The 25,950-nt window shown below is 35.9% G+C and overlaps 2 protein-coding genes across 12 annotated transcripts in view; one reads left to right on the forward strand and one right to left on the reverse strand.

Annotated features, from left to right (window-relative positions):
* LOC143265178 (uncharacterized) overlaps positions 1-25,950 on the forward strand; it is a 430,584-nt gene that overhangs the window by 308,311 nt on the left and 96,323 nt on the right. The window lies entirely within an intron of this gene.
* KaiR1D (Kainate-type ionotropic glutamate receptor subunit 1D) overlaps positions 24-25,950 on the reverse strand; it is a 349,648-nt gene continuing 323,721 nt past the window's right edge. For 6 of the 11 annotated variants that reach the window (XM_076535667.1, XM_076535674.1, XM_076535672.1 and 3 more), the window contains 8 exons: positions 24,658-24,949; positions 23,694-23,832; positions 19,301-19,438; positions 17,673-17,871; positions 16,741-16,972; positions 15,389-15,504; positions 14,532-14,687; positions 8,099-9,039 (listed from right to left, as the gene is read on the reverse strand). In XM_076535667.1, the coding sequence (XP_076391782.1) occupies positions 8,938-9,039; positions 14,532-14,687; positions 15,389-15,504; positions 16,741-16,972; positions 17,673-17,871; positions 19,301-19,438; positions 23,694-23,832; positions 24,658-24,949 (1,374 nt within the window). In that variant the 3' untranslated portion in view covers positions 8,099-8,937. Of the gene's footprint in view, positions 143-8,098; positions 9,944-14,531; positions 14,688-15,388; positions 15,505-16,740; positions 16,973-17,672; positions 17,872-19,300; positions 19,439-22,678; positions 22,817-23,693; positions 23,833-24,657; positions 24,950-25,950 lie in introns of those variants that run through there. The other 5 variants (XM_076535673.1, XM_076535670.1, XM_076535671.1 and 2 more) reach the window with 4 other exon arrangements.

The following is a 25,950-nucleotide window of genomic DNA, read 5'->3' on the forward strand; positions in this document are numbered from 1 at the left end:
GCATCTAACTCGAACTTAACTTATTATTAGACTCTGTCGGCGACTCTTTCTTTTCTTGTTAGATGGTACTAAGTCGGGGACGTTTGGTGAACGAGAATTCTTTGCGAAAAAATAAACTGTTGACATTGAGTTGCCTTGACGTCTATAAAGTGAAACACATAAACTCTTCTTTAGAACTTGTTGCTTTTTAAAAAGTACCTAGGAAAGTGCGCAATGTGTAGGGCGAACATGAATGAAATTTTGAGCGTAACGATAAGTAGACTCTATTTATAACATGTCTTCTTGTTAATTTGTAGAATGCTGATTTCCTGGAAATGTTTGTAGTCTAAAATAATCATTTTCAATGTCGAGTATTAGTGTTATTTTATGTCTGAAACATCTTTGGCACATTTGTAACATTGACCTCTATTTTTGTCGGTCTTCTACTTGAAATGACTTTCATTTAATGGAATGTATCATTTATTTTTATATTTCACTGCTTATGATGGAGATGTCAGATTAACATCAACATTTTCAGATTTACACAATCAATGTACATTTTATGTTATATTGTCTGTTATATCATCAACATATAATTATTATACATTAAATGTTTTTTATCTTATCAAAATATGTGTGTTATATATTAATTGTCTATTATATTAGCACATAGTTGTTATTTATTATATATATTATTTATTTATTATTTACTATATACATATATTATATATATTTATTATATATTATACATTATATTAATTATTGTATTAAAAGTGTACATTGACAGTATTCTAAATTTACATCCACAAGACTTTCAATGGGGTATTGCTAATATTTCTGTCAATGCTATAAATCCATGTGCTAGATTGTAAATAAATTGAAAAAATTCTAGATAAACTTTGAAAATCATTGCCAATACTCATAAGATTTTACCACATTCCCTTCTTCATCCCTTATTCATATTTTCTCCCGTGACAATTAAACGAAACGAGTAAATCGGCAGTCGGTAAACTCGTAAGAGATCAAGACAGATCGACAGAGTAAGACACGAACGATGAAGAAGTAAAATGGAGGAAGCAGTTTGAGACCCGGTAGCAAAGTAAATGAAGTATCCACGTCATGGCAAAGGGAGGTAACAACCGTGGAAGTTGGATACATTAGTGAATTAGTTATGTTAGCGGTTTGGGATTTGGTTCTCTAATCAAGAGAACGAAGAGTGAAGGCTGCGGCAATTGATGTAAAAGTAGAATTTCCTGGGGACCAATTACGTGGCCGTAGTTAAGGCAGAAACTTCTCTCGCTCTTTCTCTGTCTATAGTAATCAACGAGGGAATTACGGCATGGGTTAAGTGTATTACGCGTGGAATAATTTTCTGTGGTAACGAAAAAACGCTGACACGTGATGATCGATCAAAGAGCAAAACAAACCGTTGCACATCGGAACCTTTGAACTACCGAGATTCTACGAATTAAATATTATCACAGTTCAAATTGAATTGAAAAAGATATTAAAATTTTTTTAAAATAATATTTAACTTCCGACCATTGAAATGGAGTTGTAATACGTTTCAAAAAGCTGAATTTTTTTATGGAACTTGGCTACTTTTAGAATGAAGATGAATTTTCGTGGTATTTGAAGGATGTTGAAAGTTTTAAATAATCATAAAATAAATGTGTCTATTTATAATTAGACTCGAGCGTTTTAGGTTCATGAATTTACAAGTGCACAAATCTACGTAACATACAAGATCTGAAAATTGGTAAATTTGTATCTCTGCAGGCAGGGAGTAGTAAAACGGGTAAATTGAGAATTTACAGACGATGAGTTTATTTCACGTATAATATGATGCTCGGCAGTAGTACACTTTACGTAAGAAGTATAATCAATAGGCTCTTAACAAACTCGTTACGACGTGAACGCAGTACGCGTTACAGACAGTATATTTACAGGTGCGTCCGATACGCGGGTGGTGTCATTTATACGGGTCATTCGCGTTTGTACGTTTACGATTTGATTTACTGTACACGAACACGCACGCATACATACACGCACACATACACAATTGGCAGGTGATTCGAGAGTAAAAAAATCGTTCGTAATATTGGCAAACGAACAACGATTTAAACGTCTTGTATACACGGTGTCCTGAGAATCGTGTACGGCAGTCACGATCAATTCGGAATATGGAACACTTTGAATCTCGTCTCGAGGATAATTTCATTGCGACGATCAATCTGCATCCGGAAATCGATCGTTCTGGACGAGCATCTGCGATACTCGATCGTGTTTGCACCTTAGGAAGACGAAAATTAATCATGGTATTCGCGAACGGTAACGCAACACCTGCAAACAGTCTCCTTATTGATTCTATTAATCAGTTCATTCCTTCGAACGCTCGGAAACTGGGAGACTCGATATATTGCGTAGAGATAATGAAATTTGATTCAAAATTAATTTTGAGATTCTAAGTTGTTCTCTTATTAAAATGATAGTAATATGGAGTGTTACAATTTTTGTTATTGTTACGCTGATAGCTGTGGAAAATTCTGCAAAATGTTTTAAAATAGTCTAAAATGGTTTATGAATTCAATGGTAGTTTCTATATAATAATTTATTCTGCGATTTTTGAAGAAATGAAAAGAGTAAATTGTTTTATAATTTTGCGATTAAGATATCAGATCGAGTTGAAAGATGTGGTTGTACATATTTAAATTAAAATATTTAATAAGCAATAAATGAAATTCATTGCACTGATTGTTGAATAAAATACACGATTATTATAAAAGTAACTAAATAAATTTCAATATTAACAATTCCTAACCTCTCTTAGAAAAGATAAAATTCATGAGGACCAAAACAAAATGAAATTCGTAAGTTTCGAAGTTCATAACCTAGAAAATTGTAGTTCATGTAATACGCGTTATACGAAATTTTCTATAATTTTCATTTCTTCTTTGAACACTTGAAATATTTCAGAATTGAAAGTCCTTCATATTACTATCATTTCTCTAACTCAAAAATATTATTAACCGAAAATGAAATGAATTTAATAGCAGAAAATATCTGTACTTACAACAAATACATACAACAACGAAACTTTACTGTTTACAGCAATATAATTCCAGATTATAACAAAGTAAAAATATTTTAAATATTTCATTCGGAATAGAATAAAAATGAAATGAAAGTTGAAATCAAAGTTAAATGAGAACAAAATGAAAATCCAAATTAAAATTGAATGAGAACAAAATGAAAGTTCAAATTAAAATTGAATGAGAACAAAATGAAAGTTTAAATAATAATTTAATGATAGCGAAATTAAAAAATTGTTTTATGAGCAGTTTCAATGTACCTGACAAAACGTTTGAACGAGAACGTTTCTGCAATATTCGCACGCTTTGGACATATCTTAAATTAAAACATGTTTCTGTAAATCGAATGAATGAACTCTCGCGATTAAATGGCCCTTCTGTAAACGTACTATATTACAATGCACAGACGCGATCGTTTAATTCGTATTCTTAACGATTATGCTGATTATTTACACTAAGTGGGTGTACCTGAACGCCATCGAACAGAGACGGAGACGTTTGTACAGCGTTGATTATTTTCCATCTCATTCCTCGAATGTTACTTTCTTTCGAAATGAATGGCGTGAAATCGTGAATGAAATTTTATTCACTGTTCGAGTAGCGTTTTACATTCCTTGTGATTGTTTCCGTTCATCGACATAATTGTTTGCGATATATCGTACGGGAGATATCGACGTTGCTGTGTTTTCCATTCTTACGAGAATTTGAATGTAATTTTATTCCTATTTATTTCTTTAATTTTTTTTAGAATTTTGACAAATGTGTGAAATTATTTTTTTTTGGAAAATGACTTTAGTAAGTTTTATTAGCTTGCATCACAACTGACACCGATTTTATTACTTAATGGTTGATAAATAAAATAAAAGTACACGTGTTGAAAACAAACTAGTAAATAAATCGTATTAAAACAAATTAATAATCCAAAAACATATATAAAATAAATTAGTAACTAAACATGTATTAAAATCAATTTAATAAGTAATCTGCCCTAATATCGAATTAACAACTAAACACATGCTAAAATGAAATTCAGTAGCGTTTCATAAAATAGACACGCAATAGGCAACCTAGTAAATGACGTCCATAACTCAAAATAATTCGCAATTAAATTAATTGATCGAACAGGAACAAAGGACATGGAACGTCAAGCTCGTGCGTTTTAAATTAATGTTAGAATAAATGATAATTTATAACTATTAATTTATCGTTAATATTAGATTGAATAAAATAATTATTGGAGCACCTGCGTATGACGTTCTGAATAATTTGCAACATCCATGTGACACTATTTCAACCCATGAATCTCAATCAGTTTCAAATTAACTCAAATTTGAAAGCTATTCAAATTGTACAATCATTGAATTTATGTCATACACAAATTTTTATAAAATTTCTTTCGGATGTAGATTTCTTGGTATTAATATTGTGTGTTGCAAAAGTGACTAAGCATCTTTTTTTAAAGGTTTAAACATTTCATTAATTAATAATTATCAGTATTGTTTTAGACAGAGAGCAGACTTTGCAAGAAAATCAGAATATTGAATGAACGAAACATATGTATAAGATTAATTAATTCTTTAACCTAATTTTTTAAATTGCAGATGTATTGAGCAATAATTGAATGCAGAAAATGAGAAATTAAGTATTTAACGAGATTCCCAATATCAAGACTTTCACTATTTAAAACGCAGAAACTCCAAATATAATTTCAGTGATATCAAGTAATCTAGATAATGACTTAACCGCATTCAAACTACTTACAATGTCTCGTTTTCATAAATAAATCAGGTACCTGGGTGGTCACCTATCACCAGACCGTACACCAGATATCCCAAAGACGAATTACACTCAAATAAGCAGAAAGAGTATAAATATAAAAAATATCATCTTAAACCGAAGATTATGGTTGTCGCAACAGGCTGTGTAGAGCAGAGTCTCGTGGAAAATGAAACTCGCAAGGGTTAACAGTTTTTGATCCTCTTAGTTTGAGCCGGCTTTCGAGATTTTTCTGAGCCGCGGTCTAGAACGATCCGGGGACAGTTCACGATCTTCTCTTTCCATAAAAGACGCTCTTCCGGCACGAGTGGCTGAACGAAAGACAAAGGATCTCGAGGTCGCTCGTTAATCTTTCCGCTCAAACAGCGCGCGCCGTTGTCTCCCGCACGGTACAATAAATTCCAACGAGCTCCAATTAACGGTTAAACGACTGTAGACCCTACAAAGTGCTAGTCGAAGAACTACCTTGCTCGTGTCGCTCGTGAAAAATGAGACGAAAAAAATCATAAGAACAGACGTGTACACGCACACCGAGAAACATATGTGAGATGGCAGCGACATGTATGTGGAGGAGGGCTCCCGAGTTTCGTTCGGTCCAGGAAGTCTGATTCGCGCCTCGTTGCTTTTATCGATCGATGAACCGACCTTGTACGGGCTTAAACGTGTTCACCATAGGTCCATGGCGTACAACGATCCACTTGCGAGCTTCATGTCAAGGGAGCTTTGCCGACGAAGTGTCTGTACTTGTTGCACTCCGGGTACCTGCCCTCCTCGGACACGATCGACAGATTCGATTGCTGCCTCTCCCGACGACACAATGTCTTCTTCACCGGCTTTTTCGTCCCGTTCCCGCAGTCCAACGCGTAACGCAGCTCGCTTGCCATCTCCGAACACACGGACTTCTGCAAGTTCGACGAAACGACCAAGCTGCTGCACGGTCTTAATTCGGTGGCATTTATATGGCCCGCGGCTTAGTCAGTCGAATGCTATGACGCGTACTATGACAATTCACAATGAATGTTATGGCAATTCACAAGTTGGCGTTAAGAGATCCAGGTAGCTAGAAGAGCTACGGTTCTTGTTGATCAGGTCAGAAAAATGCCTCACTTGTATTTTCGGTGATATTAACTCAAGCAGTCGCAGTTGGGCAAAAAACAATAACAGTCGACAAATGTTTATAAAGTGAGATAGTGCAAAAGCAATTATTGTCATTATTATTCTTTTTTGTAACGAAAGTGTTCACAGTGGAAAGCTTATTTTGCTTCGGATCCTCATGCGGCAGCTTGTGGGTTGACATACTCATGTGATTTAGTTGCGTGAACTATGTTCGATCGACGAGAGTCAATTTGTAGTGACATCTAGGCGAAGGTGGGAGCATCCCTTTGCACTCGAACGCTGACGCACAGTATTTGTACACTCACCATTTGGTTTAACTCGTAAATAGTTTACTCTTCACTAGTAAATTTGGTTTAACCATTTGCTGATGTATAAAGGGACACCAGTGGAAACTAGTAGCAAAGGAATAACTTCAAAAGAGTTTGTTAAGTGTGTTAACCAAAAATTTTAGGGTATCTACCAATATTATTCGAGTGCAAAGGGTTAAAAATATTCTGGGAAAACTTAAAGAGAGTGTAAATGAAAGTTAAAGGATGTAGAGAGATCTGGTTAGAACTCTGAGAATTCTGGAGAAAATTGAGGGTGAATCTAGGAAGATTAAGGAATGCTTCTAAGGAATTAATTTTGTAGAGAAATTTGAAAATTTGTAGCTTGGAAATTTTTGAATTCTAAATCTTGGAATTTTTGTAATTTGAAATTTTGTAAATTTGAATATTTCTAAATCGTTTAATTTTAGAATTTTAAATATTGTCAATACGTAGATTAGTAAATGTAAACATTTTTTAACAGAGTTTTATTACGACACGTCATAACTTTGAGCTGACTTAGCTGACATTTGAACAATTAATCGAACATATGCATGCATTTGAAATTAACAATATTTTACATAAACTGTGAACAAGTGAAAATATCGATGAAAAATCAGCCAGAATAAGCATTCACTGTAACAATTGTCGATGTGACTTTTAATGAGCATTCTGTTATAACATATTCTTAAGTTCTATTGCAAAAATGATATTAAAGCCAGGCACAATGAAACTTTAATAAAAACTTCATTTTTAATTATCTATCATTCACTATTGTATAAAATTATAAACTGCTTCACATACATTAACTAATATAAAAATAAATATTTCTTTTATATTTTCTAAGAAAGTAGTATATAATATATTGAATTGACAATTAAATTCACGAATCTCAAATTTGATGACCTATTTATTTATTTCAATTTAATAAGAATGAATTTTGATACACATGAATTATTATTATACATAATTGTTATCACTTTTTTTCGTGATAAAACTTGATTGGTTTCGAAGGAAAATAGGTGGGAAGATTGTAAATTGAATTGCCAAGTGCATGGAGATCTTGGACGAGACGAATAATTTTAAGTTTGCAAATTTTTATATTCTCAAATTCTTAAATTTTCAAATTTCCTGATTTCCTATTTCTGAAATTTTCTGCTTCCCTAATTACAGTAGTTTCCTAGTTGTTTAGTTCCCTGATTTTTAGCTTTCCCAATTCCCAAATTCCCTAATTTCCTAATTCTCAAATTTCCAAATTTCTAAATTCTTAAATTCTCAAATTCCCAAATTCCCAGATTCCCTGATTCCCTAATTCCCTAATTCCCCGATTCCCGAATTCTCTGATTCCCAAATTCCCTGAATCCCTAATTCCCTAATTCCCTAATTCCCTAATTCCCTAATTTCCTAATTCCCTAATTCCCTGGTTGCTTAATTCCCTAATTCCCTAATTCCCTGCTACCCTAATTCCCTGCTTCCCTAATTCCCTGCTTCCCTAATTCTCTGCTTCCCTAATTCTCTGCTTCCCTAATTCCCTTGTTCCCTAATTCCCCTGTTCTCTAATTCCCTGATTCCCCAATTCCCTAATTTTCTTAATACCCAAATTCCCAAAGTCTCAAATACTCAAATCCCCAAATTTTCAAATTCCCAAACTTATAAATCCTGAAATTCTCAAATTCTTCAAACCTCAAATCAGCTATCATAGTCGATACCATACTATCAACAAATACTAAAAATCTGTACACCCATTCATCATCCAAGATCTCCATAATACAAGCAACATGCTCCACAATCAACGATCGTGTTAAGGGCTTCAAAATAAAAACAAAACACTTGCAATCGTACTATTCTATATTTCCAAATCACGTCGAAGAACAATGGAAATGTATTAAAATGGACAATAAAACCAGTCTTTCCATTTTCACCCGAAACGAAATTAACATTCTGCATTAACAATTCTCCAATTTCCGCACAGATCTACCAGATACGAATTCTTTCACAATTCCATTTTTCCAGCATTGCGCGGGTTTCGAACGCAAAACGAAACGAAAGAAACACACCGCGACGGAATAGCTCGTTCGAAAAAATCCATGCTTTACGACCATGTCAATCAACCAGCGAACAACATAGACAAAATGGAAAACTTGCTCACCTCCTGCGTATCCATGGCGGGAGAGAAAGAGAGGCAAGAAACATTGCGACACAACTAACAATGTCATACTAAACTGTCACACATCGTGCGCGTGTCCTTTCGAACCTTCACGTAAAAGATTCGCCCTTTACTCTCGTTTTCTTTGTTTTTTTTTTTTGTTCGTTTCATTTTTTTCCCCATTAATTCCGTATAATACAAGGTTTATACGAGACACACAGAATGGTCTATGAACGAAGTTCTTTCGTTTGCTCGAAGTCCCAGGCCGAAGTTCGCAAGTTTCGTGGACCTGAAACTTTCCCGGGCAATATCTTTCTCGAATTCAATTATTCCCTCTTGCCTTTTTCGCTCGCTTTATCGAGAAACTCGCCAACTTCGGGCCTCGAGCGACGCGGTGCAATATGTACATACAAGTAAAACGTTCGCAATCCGACGCTATACATTAATAATTATCTAATCGGTATAAAATCGTGATTGTTCGTTAACAGTTCCCGTTTATCTGCAGCACGGTAGTCAGTCACGATCACGGCGTGTCCGTCGTGAATGTCACGCCGTGTCTTTTATCAACAATCGACCGAGACACTGTCCCTTCTCGTTGCGAGGCTTCAAGTCGTCGTCGATTAATCTAAGATTTGATATGAGCAAATTGGCGAACGCCATTGACCTTTCCAATTTCATCGAATTTCCGGGACTGAGGTTAGATCACTTTGACATTTCTGAAAATTTATTTGTGACATACGATTACAATTTATAAACGAACACATATTTTTAATTTTTTACTGGTATGATGGTTAAAAACATTATGATTTAATATAGCATTTTTGATACCACTTTTTTTAAACAATATTTGGAATATTAAATAAATTTAAATTTTCGTTAGCTTCGTTTCTTTCATTATTTTCTTTCGAGAAATAAATTGACAACGAAGAGTTCATTCCGACAGTATTTGTGCATAAACTATATAAAAATTGAAATGTAGAAACGTGTCGAACAATGGACAATTTATTCAATATTCCTCTTTTTAAATTATGTATCACATTCATCTCTGTCATACAATTTTGTGTATATTTTCAGAAATGACTGATATTTATAAATTTCTTCGTTTATTTATCTTCAGAAATAAATAGCAATCCTACATATACACGTTGTTTCGATCGAATTATTTGAAAATGAATTTTCAAAAATGAAGCACTTATCTAACCTCGACTCTTCAATGAAATTTGAACGACACCCAGCTATGATCTTTACATCCACGATACAACGAAAAAGAAAAAACTGGAAAGGTCGAGGATCGTTGCTCCTTCTTTTGATTATACGTTTCGTTTGAACTTTCTACAGTTAGTGTGTCTGTCAAGATGGCACACGGTTCTTGATCAATGGTGGAGTTCCTCCTTACGTCCATCGGGTCAGATACGCTTTTCTCGGGCTTAGGAATCGATAGTTTTCGTTTCGCAAGAGGATCGGTATATCGTCCGTTAGTGTAGATCGGTAAAAGCTTCGCAGATCGGTTTCCCCGAGGATTTCTGCTTCTAAAACAGAACACGAAAATGCTCGGGTAAGATTGCGTTTAATGGAAAGAGATCGATGAATCGGATTCGGGGGACACGAGAAGCATTTTTGTTCTTGAACCGCGAAAAATCAAATCGCTCGATCGACATTTCGAACGTTCGTTTCGTATTCACTTAGGGGTAGAAAGATCATGGAAATTTGAGGCAAAGAATCAAGGACAAGAGATGAAGATATAAATAAAAGAAAGTGGAGATGAGGGGTTTAAATATTTTTATTAAATCTAGAGTTTAACGTATAAGTAACGTAAATCCATCTAAAACCGTTTAACTTAAAAATTGTTAATAACAATTTTAATGGACAGTAATTACCAATCAATACACTGCGTTCACAGTAACCTTATACTTAACTCTAAAGGAATTATTTCGCAAAACCTACATAATTACCCAATAATTACTCTAAATATAATTGTTTCTAATTTCTTCTTCAAAACAAAACACTTGATCTTTATCAAAGTTCCAAAGTTACCCCCAAATTAACCCGTTAATTGCCACACTCCAACTTCAAATACCGCCGAGAATCTGTATTCATAGTTTCGGCGCATTCTGTCCACCATAATCCTTTGATCCCGCCTGTCAAGTACGAATTAACGAAGATCCGAAGTTTGAAACTAATTTCCAGCTTGATCGAAGCACCTCGCCGAAGAAAACACGATTTACAAGGAATGCGTCGAAAGTAGGGTCTCGATTTTGTATAACGATCTCCGATCCCGTAGAAAGCTGAAACGATTAACAGTTTCAGATTCAAGGGTGTATCGCGGCTACTTCGTTGCGGTTTCAAGTAGTGCGGTCTAAAGAGGAACAGCAATACCCTGACGTTTGTTAGCTCGTGGAATTGTTTGCCCTCAGGAAGGCGGGGTCACCGTTGCAAAGCTGCATATCCGTATTTGTGGACGAGCCCTTCTCAAATACTTGCCTGTTTGCTTTCCGCTTCAATGTACGCAAACGGCAGCTCGAATACATATTGTAGGCACGCGGGGCTGTTTCGAGCTTCCCGCTCGCGTTTCTGCGCGAGAAACAACTTAATATAGGCTCGTTGTTTCCGGTGTTCCTTATATTGCGGCTCACAGCGTGAGGGTGAAAAGAAATTATTCTTCGGAGGTGGGACTTTTGGAATTTGACGTTTTTAGAGTTTCATAGGGAGGGACTGTCGGGTTTATATGTTTAGGGATTTTGGGAATTTGGGGATGGGGATTTTGGAGGTGTTGGATTTTGGGAATAGATTTTGGACTTGTGGAATTTTGGGAGTAGGGAGTTTGGAGACGTAGAAATTTTTAGATTAGGGGTTTTGGAGGTTTGAGATTTTGGGACTAGGGACTTTGGAGGTGTGGCATTTTGTGATTAGGGACTTTTGAGGTTTTGGATTTTGAGATTAGGGACTTTACAGAAGTCGGATTTTAAGAGTAGAGAATTTGAAGTTGTGGAATTTTAAGATTAGGGACTTTGGAGGTGCGGGATTTTGAGACTAGGGACTTTGGAGGTTTTGAACTTTTAGACTAGGGACTTTTGAGGTTTTGGATTTTGAAACTAGGGAATTTCGAGCTAGGAATTTTGGAGGTATTAAATTTTACAACTAAGGATCTTAAAGTTTTGGGAGCTTCACATTATGAGTAATTTGAATAGTTTGTACAAATTTTAATTTTCGAACACTTTAATTTGAGGACGTTGGAACTTTAAAATACTGGGACTTTTCGAAAGTCTCTATTTTGATACTTTCCAATTTTGAAAAATTTGTGACTTTGGAACTTTGAAAATTTGGTACCTTCGAATTTATAAATTTTAGGATTATGGGACTCTGAGACTTACCACGTTGGAATTATGCAATTTTTTAATTTTGGAAAATTACAACCTCGAAACTTCTCAATTTTTAAACTTAACAGCTTTGAAACTTTTTAAATTTTAAACTTAACAACCTTGAGACTTTGTAATTATTGAACTTAACAGCTCTGGAATTTTTTAATTCTTGAACTTAACAACTTTGAAACTTTTTAATTCTTGAACTTAACAACTTTGAAACTTTTCATGTTTGAACTTAACAACATTGAAACCTTTTAATTTAGAAATTCAACAGCTTTGAAACTTTACAACATTGAAACTTAACAAGATTAATTTTAGTTTTGAAATTCAACAACTTTGAAACTGTTTAAAACTTAACAACTCTGTAAGTCTTTAACTGTGAAACTTAACAGCATAGAAATTTGTTAATTTTGAAACTTCTTAACTTTGTGACTTAACAACGTTAAAATTGATAAATCTAAAATTCTAAAGAAGACTTTCCTTCATTTACACAACCAACGATAAAATACAAATACACGTTTATACAACAGATCCGTACATTTTCATCTTTTAATTACGATGCCATATGAAATTATTGTACTGTCGCATATGATTCACTTTTCTGTGTTCTCTTGCAGGTAATAATTTTACTACCTACTGATATCTGTATAATCGAAACAAAAAGCCCCATGAAGCACATTTCATTATCAAGCATATTAGCTCCAATTTTTCTCGTGTTAACAAATGCACTCTTTTTTGCGAACAGTTTCGAGCCATAGTTTATCCACGCCTTTTCAAGCCCATATATTTCCGTTCCGATGTAATTCATTTAACCGCGTTGAGCGCGCGGATTGGTTGTACAATATTGCGGCGACCCGTCGTTGTAATTGAATTCTTCGCGTCTATTTATCAAGCGAAATTGTATTTCCATTTCCAGAGAACAAAATACACTCCGACGTTGCTCCATTTTTCAGTTTCCATTTGTTCCGATGATCGATCCGTTTCGAGGTCGAACTCCCCCTACGATCCACCATCGAACACTCGAATTTCGATTTACCGTTCGAAATCGTAAAGTGTACCGCGATGAGCAACGTTTCTTTTCAACGAAAACGAATGAAAGAGGTCGACAGACAAGTAAAAACCATGAATACCGAATTAGCGTCGTATCCACTTAAGGCCACGAGTAATTACTCTCCCACGGACAAAGACACTTTACGCTCCAATATCTTCTCGCTTATCCCGCGTTCTAAATTCTTTCGACTTGAATCAAATAGGGAAGAGGAACAAGGTGAATACGAATTAACGCAGAGATTCAATCGAACGAAATCCTGCTGAGAATAAAGCAACGCTGTTATGCCTGCTATTCTTTGTATAATTAATGTTCAGACCTTTTACTTATTCTTTTCATAATTGATACTCAGTTTTACTTATTTTCTGCATAATTAATACTTGAACGATATGTTAATTGGATGAGATTTGAATTAGTTTGATTAGATGGGACTCTGTGTTTTCGATGGTGCTTAATTCAGTATTAGATACAGTTCAATTCGACGTGCTTCTGTTCGAACTTTATTTGGTGTGATTAGGTTTGATGTGTTTCAATTGGATGGAAATTTGGTATTAAAAAGTGTCTTCACCTTCGAAAATTTTTTAACGAAGCTGATTTTCATTTTTATTTTTAATAGAGTCTTAGCTTTTATTTCTGAGTGTCATCCTCATTTTTAAAATTTCTTAATGAAGCTGCTTTTTATTTTTATTTTTTTACAGAATCGTAGTTTTTATTTCTAAAAGTGTCACCTTTATTTTTGACAATTTTTTAGCAAAGCTGCTTTTTATTTTTATTTTTAATAGAGTCTTAGCTTTTATTTCTGAGTGTCATCTTCATTTTTAAAATTTCTTAACGAAGCTGCTTTTTATTTTTATTTTTAACAGAATCTTAGTTTTTATTTCTAAAAGTGTCATCTTTATTTTTGACAATTTTTTTAGCGAAGCTGCTTTTTATTTTTATTTTTAACAGACTCTTAGTTTTTATTTCCAAAAATGTCATTTCCATTTTTGACAATTTTTTAATGAAGCTCCTTTTATTTTTATTTTTAACAGACTCTTTTTGACAATTTTTTAACGAAGCTGGTTTTCATTTTTATTTTTAACAGACTCTCAGTTTTTATTTCTAAAAGTGTCATCTTCATTTTTGACAATTTTTTAATGAAACTGTTTTTTATTTTTATTTTTAACAGACTTTTTTTGCCAATTTTTTAATGAAACTGTTTTTTATTTTTATTTTTAGACTCTTTTTGACAATTTTTTAATGAAGTTGGTTTTCATTTTTATTTTTAACAGACTCTTAGTTTTCATTTCTAAAAGTATCATCTTCATTTCTAATTATTTTTTAACGTAGCTTTTTTTTTTATTTTTAACAGACTCAGTTTTAATTTCTAAACGTCTTACCCTTTGAAGAACCGCATCTTCTCAAAATTTCACTATGAAAATTCAGCCTCGTGTGTCGAAGTGAACGGCATAACAGCGCGAAAACATTGTTTATCCCCGAGTGTCTCTCGTGGTTCATCGATCAGAGAGAACGGGAGGACGATCAGACCCGAGTGGTTTTGTACTTGCACCGCGACCATTAAAGAGGAACTCCACCGTCGTGCGAACATCAACTGATGTATTCGCGCGGTATATCGGGATAGATCGCGTCAGGATCGAGATGCGTATTGGACGACGTTACTTCAGGCGCGATCACGCCTTCTTCGACGTGCTATCTGACCTCACTCACCCGTTCTTCGATGGCGACCTTCCGGCTCTTCCACACGAACTCGCATACCGCTATCACGCAAGCGATGCCCATCCCGCCCATCAGAACCACGAACACACCGCCGACGTTCGCCAGACCTAGCTCGTTTGCTGTTGAACTGCTCTTCGATGTGTCGTCCTGTCGAGGCACAATAGTCTTTGATTAAAACACTGTTATCGTGGGGAAATTTAAATGGAACGGTTGGGGCTAGTTGGTTGGGGATTTGAGGCGATAATTGGAGGAATACTTTGGGGTGGTCTTTCATGGGTAGTTGCGGTCCTCATAGCTGTTGAGGAGGATTCAAACGATTGCTAATAGCTGGATACAAGGAGACCTCATCTCTAGGTCTAGGCACTTAGATACAGCACGATCCCTAATTTCCTAAATTCCCAAATTACTAAATATATTAATAGCGTTCTATTTGAGCTATATCCTATATTTCATCCAACCATAAAGAATCTCGCAACCACCCAAGAAGTAACAAATGCCTCATCTACTGTTCTGCCAACAGGTATACTATGAAGCTACAGCCCACAAATTTCGAGGACGAACAATCGCGCGAATTCGTTCTGGCAGAATAATATAGGCGAGCGAAAGCAGCATAATAGCGGTGGCCATGATTTCACGAATTTATGAAACTGTCTCCTACCATCCTCATCCCTCCCGATCATTCTTATCTTTACACTGTCTACCCAGGGTGGATGGGAGAGTCTGGAACCAACGGGAGTCCTCGGTGGGGGATAAGAATTTCTGGAGCGCATTTATAGACTGCAGGCGTCGTTGTTGGAACGTATTCGAGGGAAAATAAGGAAAGCTAGGCCGCGTGTTTGCATGCTCACCCTGCAAGATCCTCCGCCTCGTTTCTCCTTCCACCAGCGCGTCTTCAGCAAGTGTAGCTTCCCCTCTTCCTGCAGCTTCAGGATGGCTCCGCTTATGGCGGTTCTGTACGGCGAATCTGAAGTTCCAAGATCGTTTTCAACGACTCCCTCTCATTTCCCGGCTTAGCTTTTATCGGGCATAGAACTTTTCGAAAAGCACCGCCGGGACTACCATTTCGCGCGATCGCTTTCCGTTCGGCACGAAACGTGACTCCGGCTTAATATCGGCTCGTGAGCTTCCGCTATATTTGATCAGCGTAGTTTGTTTTTTTTACGGTCATCCGAACAATTTAATTTATTTTCTTACACGCTGGAATTTTTTTTAATACGTGGAAGAATTTATTTTTCAATGTGTTCGTTCGAAGGATTCAATTAACGTTCATAGAAACATTCTAATATGTTTTTTCGAGGAATTTATTTTTTAACCCGTTCATGTGTACTTTTTCATGTGTTCATGGAAGTAATTTGCTTTGTTATACGTTTCGAGGAATTTATTTTTTGACACGTTCATTGGAACAATTTAATTGGTAGAACGTTCAAAGAATTCATTTGTCAATGTTTATGGAAACGGTTTACTTTTCGATACTTTCATCCGACGAATTTATTTTTTAATATGTCCGTAATAACAGTTTAATGCGTTTATATAAACAGCATTCTTTCGTACGTTCCTGGAAATACTTTTTAATATATTCATTCGAAGAATTTATCTTGTTACACATTCATGGAAAAATTAATTTCTTAATACGTTCATGAAAAGAATTTATTTTTTAATAAAGTTGATGTAAAGAATTCATGTTTTAATATGTTCATTCAAAGAGCTTATTTTTGAAGAAAATTATTTTTTAATAAATTTTATAATTCTGGATACCGTAAATCAATTAATAATTTTAAATAATTAGCAACAAAAGTTAACATCGAATTTTTTAAAATTGTAGCAAATGATTATAGAGACTATATGATTATAAAATATGAAAAATTGAAGTTCAAATTTTAACACTCAATTTTATACTATAAATGTAATAATGCTATTAATAATTTCTCTTTCTAAATAAATTATTTAATTGCAAAATATTTGGTCCGTAAATAATTCGTGTTATTTTGTTCTGAATTTTTCCTATAAATTTACGAGGATGAAAAATTTATCCGATTCGACCATAAATCAAAGATGCGTCGATCTGTCGAAACAGTCCGTGTCTATCTCGGATGAAGAGCCATTGGGCTGAGTGTAATAGGCTAACGGTGTATTTGGGTGACGAGTTTATACGTCAGGTAACCATATAGGTGACAGTACGTGTCCCGATTAGTGTACTTACTTGGTGGCATGGCTATGCCATAACCCTTCGAGTCCAACAGACCGCCAACTTGAGTCAGATCGCAGTTTCTCTCGATTACGTATTCGATAGAAGTGGATTCCATTAGGAACGCGTAACTGCCTTTACCCTTGATCACCCGATCTACACCCTCGACGTTGCTCGTTGTAAATACCGACGGCTTTGCTGAATCCATGAAGGACCACATGCGCTGGTACGTCGAGAAATTGGAATCCTAGATCACGCCAGGAATTTCATGGTCGAGCACACGGCGCAGTTAAACGATGGAACGCCGATCGAAATTGGTTAATCTTCAAGCTTAGGCCTATTACGTGTCTGCGGCTACGTGAAAATTACTCGTTCCGACAGAAATCGATAAACACGTCCCTTTGCCTGTTCGATTCTTGGTAGAATCGTTGCTGCTCGGAGATTAATCGTTTATCGACTCGTGCGTTTATGGAGATATTTAATGGCGGAGATATGTGGATGCTGCTGACCATGTGCGGACACAGTAATGTAGGCACAGGACACAGTAATATGATCAGATAGACATATGTTTAAATTTGTACTGCAACTTTAAATATTTGGTCTCTGCACATTTATTTAATTTTTGAACTTGTTAAAAATTTAGTGAAAATGAGGAATTAGCAAATTTGATCAAAATTAGTTGTATACTCAAACCTCAAGCAATCCTCAAGAATAAATGAAAATTGTCCTTAAATAAAATTATAATGATATATCTTTAAAATAAGTATTGACTCTGTATCACATTTGAGGATTCTTGCAAAGCACTTGTAGTGCAATTTCCATTTCGGCAAGATATTGTATGTAGATTGAAGAGAAATTCGTCAATAAAGGAAAACATGGTATACAGCAAGGTGAAACGATTACGCGAATGTTTGTACAGTGGGTATAAGATATTCATGCGATCTTACTCGGAAAAAGGCCGCGGTACTTCCACCTTTGAGAGCCCCATATTTGATTTTCGTCTGCTTTGCGAGATCCTCAGCGCTCTCGATCGGTGAATCCATCCTCTCGACGGTGAGGAACGCAGCCAAGTTGGCAGTGTATGAAGAAATCATGATCAAAGTGAAGAACCACCACATACCCGCCACTATGCGTGTTGACACGGCCCTGGAAGAAAAATTTGAACCGGTGCAGAGAAACCCTTGTAACGCGTCCACGAAAAAGCTGTTTCTCCTGTATGAATTTCAAGAAAGATCAACCTTACTGTGTTTTAGAACTGACGCGGCTATATCTGAGTTGCTAGTTTAAGAAGATTGATCGAGAAATAAAAGTATGCTGCTATATCATCTAAACGCGAAAATTGCGCGGGTACACTTATTTTCAATGAAAATACCGTGAAGAGGTGTCTCGAGGGAAAAATAATATACTATGATATTTTAATATTTTATTCTCTCACAATTCGTGCAAGAGAAACTTTAGATTGTATATCGAATGAAACATAGAAAACTCGATAACACAATTGGTACTTCAAAATAAGGTTACGGTTATTTCAAATGAAACGGTACTTAAAATATGGTAGAGTTTGAACGGTGCAGTTTGATGAACATATAAGTGGATAATTCAAGTATCAAATTGATAAAAATTAATGTTACAAAATATTTATGTCACCAAATCATGTCAAGCTTTCTATGTTTCGAGTAACTTGGAGGCTCGATATTTTCCTGCGCCAGGGGCTCTAGGGGCAGGTAGTTACGAAAGGTCGATGTTGAGGGTTTTATGACACTAACTTACAATACGCGTATGTATTAGTACGAGTAAAAGAATCTCCTAAGGGTTTATCTAGTAGGAAAATATCAAGACTTCTGTAACTCTACAAGGTACTACTAAATGCTACTCTAGTATCTACGTTTCCATGCACTCATTCGCTTTCTACGCACAACGACAACGAAACAGTACTAGAAAAAATAATAAATGACGAAAAACCGGACGAGGATGGGGGCCGTATCGCAGGAAGTACTGGAGAACGAAAGCTCAACTTCCGAACAGGTGAAAGCGCTTTAATTGTCTCCATCTACGAAGAAGTTGTTGCTGTATCCACAACTTTTGAACGTCTGACGAAACGTTTTCGAACGACGTACTCGATAGCAGATTTTCAAGTTCGCTTCACCGAGAATCGTGCCGGTGAAATTGAATCGAGGTTCACGTTGGCGTTTCGGCCACTTAGGGGAATCCCGTGGGAGCAGCAACAACTAACTTCCATCGAGCGAAACATCGTCGCCGTGACTGGCAACGGTGGCTACAGCGATGGCAAAGCACGTCGACGAGTTTCGATACGTGAACATTCGATTGCAGCAAGCCTACGATATAGCATATCCAGGCTATCGTTAAAAAACGTGGCACCACCTACGGCCCCGAATCTCGCCCATTCCTTTCCACTTTCTACGAACTCTATCGCGTACACCCAGGTTACCCGACCGTGACTAATTGTGGCTAGCCAAAAGTTATTCTCGCTTTCGAATACTCTCTCTCGAACTAGAGGGGTAACAAGATTCACACCCACACGTCGCTGTTGTGTCTCGTCGCTTTTCACACTTACTTCGGCGCTATATCAGAGCCTTGCTGCATGAGCGAGCCTATGGTGAACCAGAGCGAGTTCATCAGGGTGAACTCGTTCTTGAGGACCTCGGACTGTCCGTTGCACGGATGGGGATTCTCCCACTCGTAGGGGCTGAACCTGCAGACACGTGAAAGGAGAAGGGGAAGGATTAGACCTCAGAGTCGCAACCTGACTGTTATCCATAAGTACAGGATGTACTAATGATAAGAACACTGTTATCCAGAAGTACAGAATGTACTAATGATAAGAACACTGTTGTCCATAAGTATAGGATGTTTGTTATATGTCACGATTATCATTTTCTATATCAATAGTCAGTAAAGAATTATTAAAGAAGATCGCAAGAATTAATCTTAATTTTGACCTTGATCTTAAAAGTCAAATAATAGTATTGTCATTTAGTGTAGTACTCGTGGAGAGTACCAAAGAAACCATGAGCTATCGAATTGTTTCATTTCTGTTATTTTATATTGGATTAAGTATGCTTTTGTATTTAGGCGATCACTTGTATTGTGAGTGGTTAGATTAACAGTTTAAGGGATTGACCTGCTTTTATTTGTGATCGGATTCAGAGAACGAAGACGAGTGTGTTAAGCTTCTTAGGGAAAGTGACGATATAGGAGAAGATTCTGTCACTTTTGAGGGTTGTAAATTGTCAAATTTGTAGACTTTTAAATTGAGAAACTCAGGAATCCGAATGGTTAATAATCTTATAATATTTTCTGTTGTAAATATAGATCTTCCGGAATTTTAAGAATTTTAAGAATGTAGAACTATAGGAATATAATGATTTAAATATTCGAGCTTGAAGTTGAAAATTTGGAAATCAAAGGAATTGAAAAATTGAGAAATTAGAAAGTTGCAAAATTGCAAAACTGAAACATTGAAGAATTGCCAAATTGAAAAATTGGATTGAATTGAAGAATTAAAAAATCAAAAAATTGAAAAATTGTAAAATTGGCAAATTGAAAAATTGAAAAATTGTAAAATTGCCAAATCGAAATAATTCCAAATTGTAAAATTGCCAAATTGAAATATTTCCAAATTGTAAAATTGGCAAATTGAAAAATTGAAAAATTGAAAAATTGAAAAATTGTAAAATTGTAAAATTGTAAAATTGTAAAATTGTAAAATTGGCAAAGTGAAAAATTGAAAAATTGAAAAATTGAAAAATTGAAAAATTGTAAAATTGTAAAATTGTAAAATTGCCAAATTGCCAAATTGCCAAATTAAAAAATTCCCAAACTGTAAAATTGCCAAATTGAAAAATTTCCAAACTATAAAATTGCCAAATAGAAAAATTGTCAATTAAAATCGACAAACAATGATAATTAGAAACCTAAAACAATATGCCTATGTAGACAAAAATAAATAAAAATTTGCAATATTTTCAGTATCACAAATAATCCTCCAAACGTCCTAATACTTATGGACGTCAGTGCAGGTACTCGTTTCGAGGCTGCTGAAATATCGATACAGCGACGCTAGAACTGGTAGTGTTTGTTCACAAGCGGTGTCCCAACGTGTCGACGACGAACTGTGAAACGTTTGAAATGTTTCCTCTGTTTCAGGAATTACAGGGAAACGTTTCCCGTGGACGTTGTACGGCTTTGCGGCGGGATTCTGGGTGATTTAGGTGCGGGTGTTAAGGAGACATTAAGGTACACTCGAGTTGTTGTCTTCTATGTGTGCTTGTAACTTCTGAGTGTTAGTGCTTCGATACCGCATTATACCAAATCTTTTATACCATTTTTAAAATTAACGTAATTACCATTGCAATCAAAATTCAATTACATGTGACCATATATTAGATATGTTAGTTGTTATGATTTTTACAAGCATTTATGTTAGTTCTAAGTTAGTTAGTTCTAAAATTAGAAGAATATTCTGTGTAGTGAAATTAAATATAGATACAAAACAATTCTTACCATTTACCTCATTAATCGATAGTAATATCATATTGTAATATTTGGTTTATCATTTTGATTTATCATCTGAACATTTGTGGAGGAATTCATTCATATCATAATTCATATCGCTTTGCGGACACACGAAGTATATCTCAATTTTATGAAATATCTTTGACAAAATATATATCATATGACTTGTTTAAAGTCTCGAAACACAGCTACGACTCTGAGAATTGTCGCACAGTAGTTAATCGATATTCTAGTTCTACAAACACCAGATGTAAGGAGAGACTGCCAGGTAACCCACATGCTCTCACCAGAGGATATTATCCCTCGCCGTATGCTTTTTTCCACGTAATAAATTGTGCGAATATCGTGGAACGTTTTTATAGTTCGTGATCTATATACCCCTTTTTTGCTATAAAATGTTCCAGGAACCAAAGAAATACAGGAATGCTTTTGAAAGAAAAATTAAGCTTGGAAATTCCAGAACTTGGGAAGACGGAATTCTGTGAGTTAAGATTTGAGAATTCAGAGACTTAGGGAATTAGGGGTTGGAAGATTTCGGGATTTGAGGTCATGGGTTTTAGAGATTTTTTAATTTACGGATTTGGAGATTTGGCTATTTAAGGATTTGAGATCTTAGGGGTTTGGGGATATAGGGATTTGAGGACATAGAGCTTTTGGGGATATAGGGATTTGAGGAATTAGGAATTGGGAGAGCTAGTATTTTAGAAGTTTGGGATGTCTGAGATTTAGGAATTGGCAGATTCTGAGATTTAAGGATTTAGAGAATTGTAAATTTGAAAATTTAAAAATTCCAACAATTTGAGGATTCGGGGTTTCATTACTAAATCTAGAATCTGAAGAATTTATGGAATTAAAAACTTTATTCTGTAAAAACTTAATTTAATGGAATTCCATTAAACACTTAAAAATTTCGAGATGTGGAAGTTTGGATAACTAGAAAATCAACCCGCCCATAGTACATGCCTAGACGCCTTGGAGCCCCAGTTATGGCAATTTCCAATCTCCCAATCGCACTATTCGGGCATGATTCAGTAGACGCAGCTGCAACACATTCAAAGTATCCGATATCCCGTCGGGACTGTTGAAAGCGGTTTCACGAATTCGTTTCGCTGAATTATTCATCTATTCCGACGTTCGAGTGAACTTGGCCCGTAAAGTGGCTGTGCGTTCGAGCAAATCGCGGCGAAAGTGGATCCGTTGTTAGTTACCGATCGTCGACGTCGATTTACATGCGTTCTCGATCGTCGTCAACGGTGCCCGATCGCGGTGTAATTTTTTTTTTTCATTTATCAGCTAAGAGAAACACGAGCTTGGAGGGAAACAAAGACATAGAAGGGGGATGAAAAAAGAGGAGAAAAGAAACGAGCAAAAGAAACGCTCGAGCCAATGACCGTGAGATGCCAATCTAACGGCTTACTTGGGCAGAATGTTACAGCCCTGCCGCATTAACGATCCAATGGTGAACCACATGCAGTTGAGCAGCTTGAAGCGATTCTCCAGATGGTCCGGGTTTTTGTTGCACGGATGAGGATTGTACCACTCGTACGGGGTGAATCTAAACTGATCAACTCTAGACAACGTCTGATCTTTTCAAGATGGACGTCTTCCGCGTTCGTCGATTGCCATTTACGTATGAAGATTAACCGCGTCGACGGTCGGAAAAAGAAGTCCAACGGAATGTTACTAGTTTGTTGCGTTCCGATAGATACTTTGTGCTAGACACACGGTTGCTAAGATATTTTCAGATCGGTCTTTCGATCATTATTTGAATATCTGATGCATTGATTAAAAATATATTTAAGTTCGACACACTGACTGCCTCAAATTACTGAAAATTTCAGTAAGATTATATCAGTCAAAATGACTGGTTTTGAGTTGCATATTCTATATTACAAAACTTTGATGTCGTGCTTTTATAAAAATATTTCATATCTCGTTGAAGTAATATTAGTATATGTTAGTTGATGCTATATTTATAAATCTCTTATACAGTATTGTGTTGTTACTGTTTTCTGAGTATTTACTATGAATGTATGTAGTTAAATTGAAGATTAGTATTGATGTGATCGACAAATTTCGTGTCGACGTTAAAGAAATATCTTACAACTGAAAAATCACTATAGAGGTAAAATTGAAGTTAAGGTCATTACAGGATACAGTTCCTATTCCACATCTGCAAAGTACGATAAAATTAACAAACAAAGTGCAGGAAGATTATTTTCAAAGTCATATATTACATCTTTCATTTTATTCCTGTAACTTTTTGTTTCACTGTCACAGAAGAGGTACGCTAAAAATATCTCGAGTTTTTGACACGTTGAAAGTTTATTCGAGCGGTAAAGCATATTAGATGAAGGGATCCGTTCGGATACGAAATTTCGTCGTTGCCGTACAATATTTTTATCAGGTGTTGGCAGAATGGATTCACTTGCCTGGCGAGTATGAAGAGCAGCAACGAGACACCCAGATAAGCTGTCACCATATAAATCCAAACGTCCAGACTCAGGGGGCTGAGGAACGAGAACAGATTTGGTGGTTGCTTTATAGGCTTACGGTACAGTATGCTGATACCTGAAAACGTAAAATTTATATCTCGCAGTTTATCCGTTTAAAATCTACAAAATATTGTTTGTAAACTGTCGTGTAAACAATTTCTGGGGTGTAAATTCCCATTTCGATAAAAGACTCATCGTTTATTTTATTGATTTTTTTTTATAAGGATACGTCTATTACACACTATTTGGAGTTGTTTTTATAACTGGATAAAACTTCGGATATTAAATTTCCCTGTAGAGTGTGCAAATATTTATAGCAGAAAGTGTGCCTATGTTTTTATTTTGGATATTGAAATATTTGAAACTATTCAGGATTTCGAATGTATATTATTGAATTACTTTCAAATTTCTAAATTATTTCTGAACTCTAATATTTCCAAATTCTGAAATTTTTCAATTCCTAATTTCCAAATTTTCTATTTTATAAATTTCAAAAATTTTGTGTTTCGAAATCAACAAATTTCTAAGTCCCTAAGATTCAAAACATTCAAATTTTCAGATAAAAAACTTCCTTAATTTACCCAAATTAACTTCTCAAATTCTCAAGCCTCGAATTTAGACAGCCTTGAATTTAGATAGCCTTGAAATGTGGACAATTAAATCTTCTTAAATATCCAAAATAAAAATGTCCAAATTAAGAAAGGAGAAATATGAGTAACATTACAAAAAAAGAAGTCTTTTCAATCCTTATTAACATTCTGACTTTACGTTAATAAAGATTGAAAAGGTTGGTGGCTAGCCCCGAATTGGTGCACGGTTAGCAGTTTGCCGGTCGTTAAATCGATTTCCGTGTCCAATTAGCGCATTCGGAACGGCCCTCTTGATTAAACAGATCGCTCACCTAGGTTCATGAACGGCATAGTGAAGTCGACCGCTTGCTCCCGATCGTATGTGATGGTCAAATCAGCGATCGCTAGATCGGCCTTCTGATCGAGCAGTTCTTTCATCATACCGTCCCACTCTTTGGTCTGCTTGTTGTAGGAACCATATCGTCCATCTGGCACCAGATGGAACGTATAATTGAAGCCCAGTATTCTCGATATCTCGTAAATCAAATCGATGCTGTAGCCCTCGAATTGCGCGTTTCCGGTGAGCTTCTCGCTCGAGTCCTTCCTCATGCAATACGGTGCGCTCTGTGGGTTAATGAGATGACGTCACGGCTCAATTGCACGTATGTGTGCACGCGTGCCACGTACAGGATACGTAGGGCATAGTGCGAGCAGATTTGAATACGAGCATGCGAACACCCGGGTCGACGGGTTAACCAATGGAACACGCGCGATATGTGCGTGAACGTATGTGTACGTGTGCGAAACCACGGACTGCGTTACCTGGCCACGTTTCTACGAATATGAAAATTCAGGTGCCGTGGCTCCTTTCGCGCTCCAACGCTGCTTAATTAACGCAGCCGTGATTTGTACTGGGCGCTGGAGTAGACTGAAATATGCATCTCTATGCGCACGATTAAAAACGAACGACGAGATTTTCGGTCTGCTCGAGGGAGGAGAGAGGATATAATGTACCGAATATCAGATGTGTATACTTTGGTGTTATATACATAGACTTGCTAACTCACGAGTTGGTGATCGACACAAAGTAAAAGAAGCACCTTCGTGAACACTTCCAGACATACAGGTAAATAATGACAATAACTGCTAAACACAATTCGCACTATTCCACTCAATCTCGAGATGTTTGCCAGCTGTTATTGTTTTTGACCTAATTTGAGTATGTGACGAATCACACATGAAATACTTTACTTGCATAAAAATCATTTAGTAGTATTAATGATTCATTCGTTTTGGAAAGGCTATATCTTCACAAGTATTATACTACATATGTACATATATGAAAAATACATGAAAAGAACCACAAACTCACCAAGTTTGTACACCCTCTACAAATGTTTAATACGTGTCTCTGATGATATGACTCTGATTGGACGTAAAACATGATACCGTTTTATGTCCAAACGATAATCAAGCTCATTCCATACTGGGCTCGAATAAGGATTGTGGTTGTGGAGATACATAAACAAGATCTTTAACATACCCTCACAGAAAGAAGTTCATGGTTTATGTGTTGTGTCACCACATATTGAACATTTATACATGGTGTACAAACTTGATGAGTT

This window comes from Megachile rotundata, chromosome 9 (genome assembly GCF_050947335.1).
Source record: "Megachile rotundata isolate GNS110a chromosome 9, iyMegRotu1, whole genome shotgun sequence".
In the NCBI taxonomy this organism is placed as follows: Eukaryota; Metazoa; Arthropoda; class Insecta; order Hymenoptera; family Megachilidae; genus Megachile; species Megachile rotundata.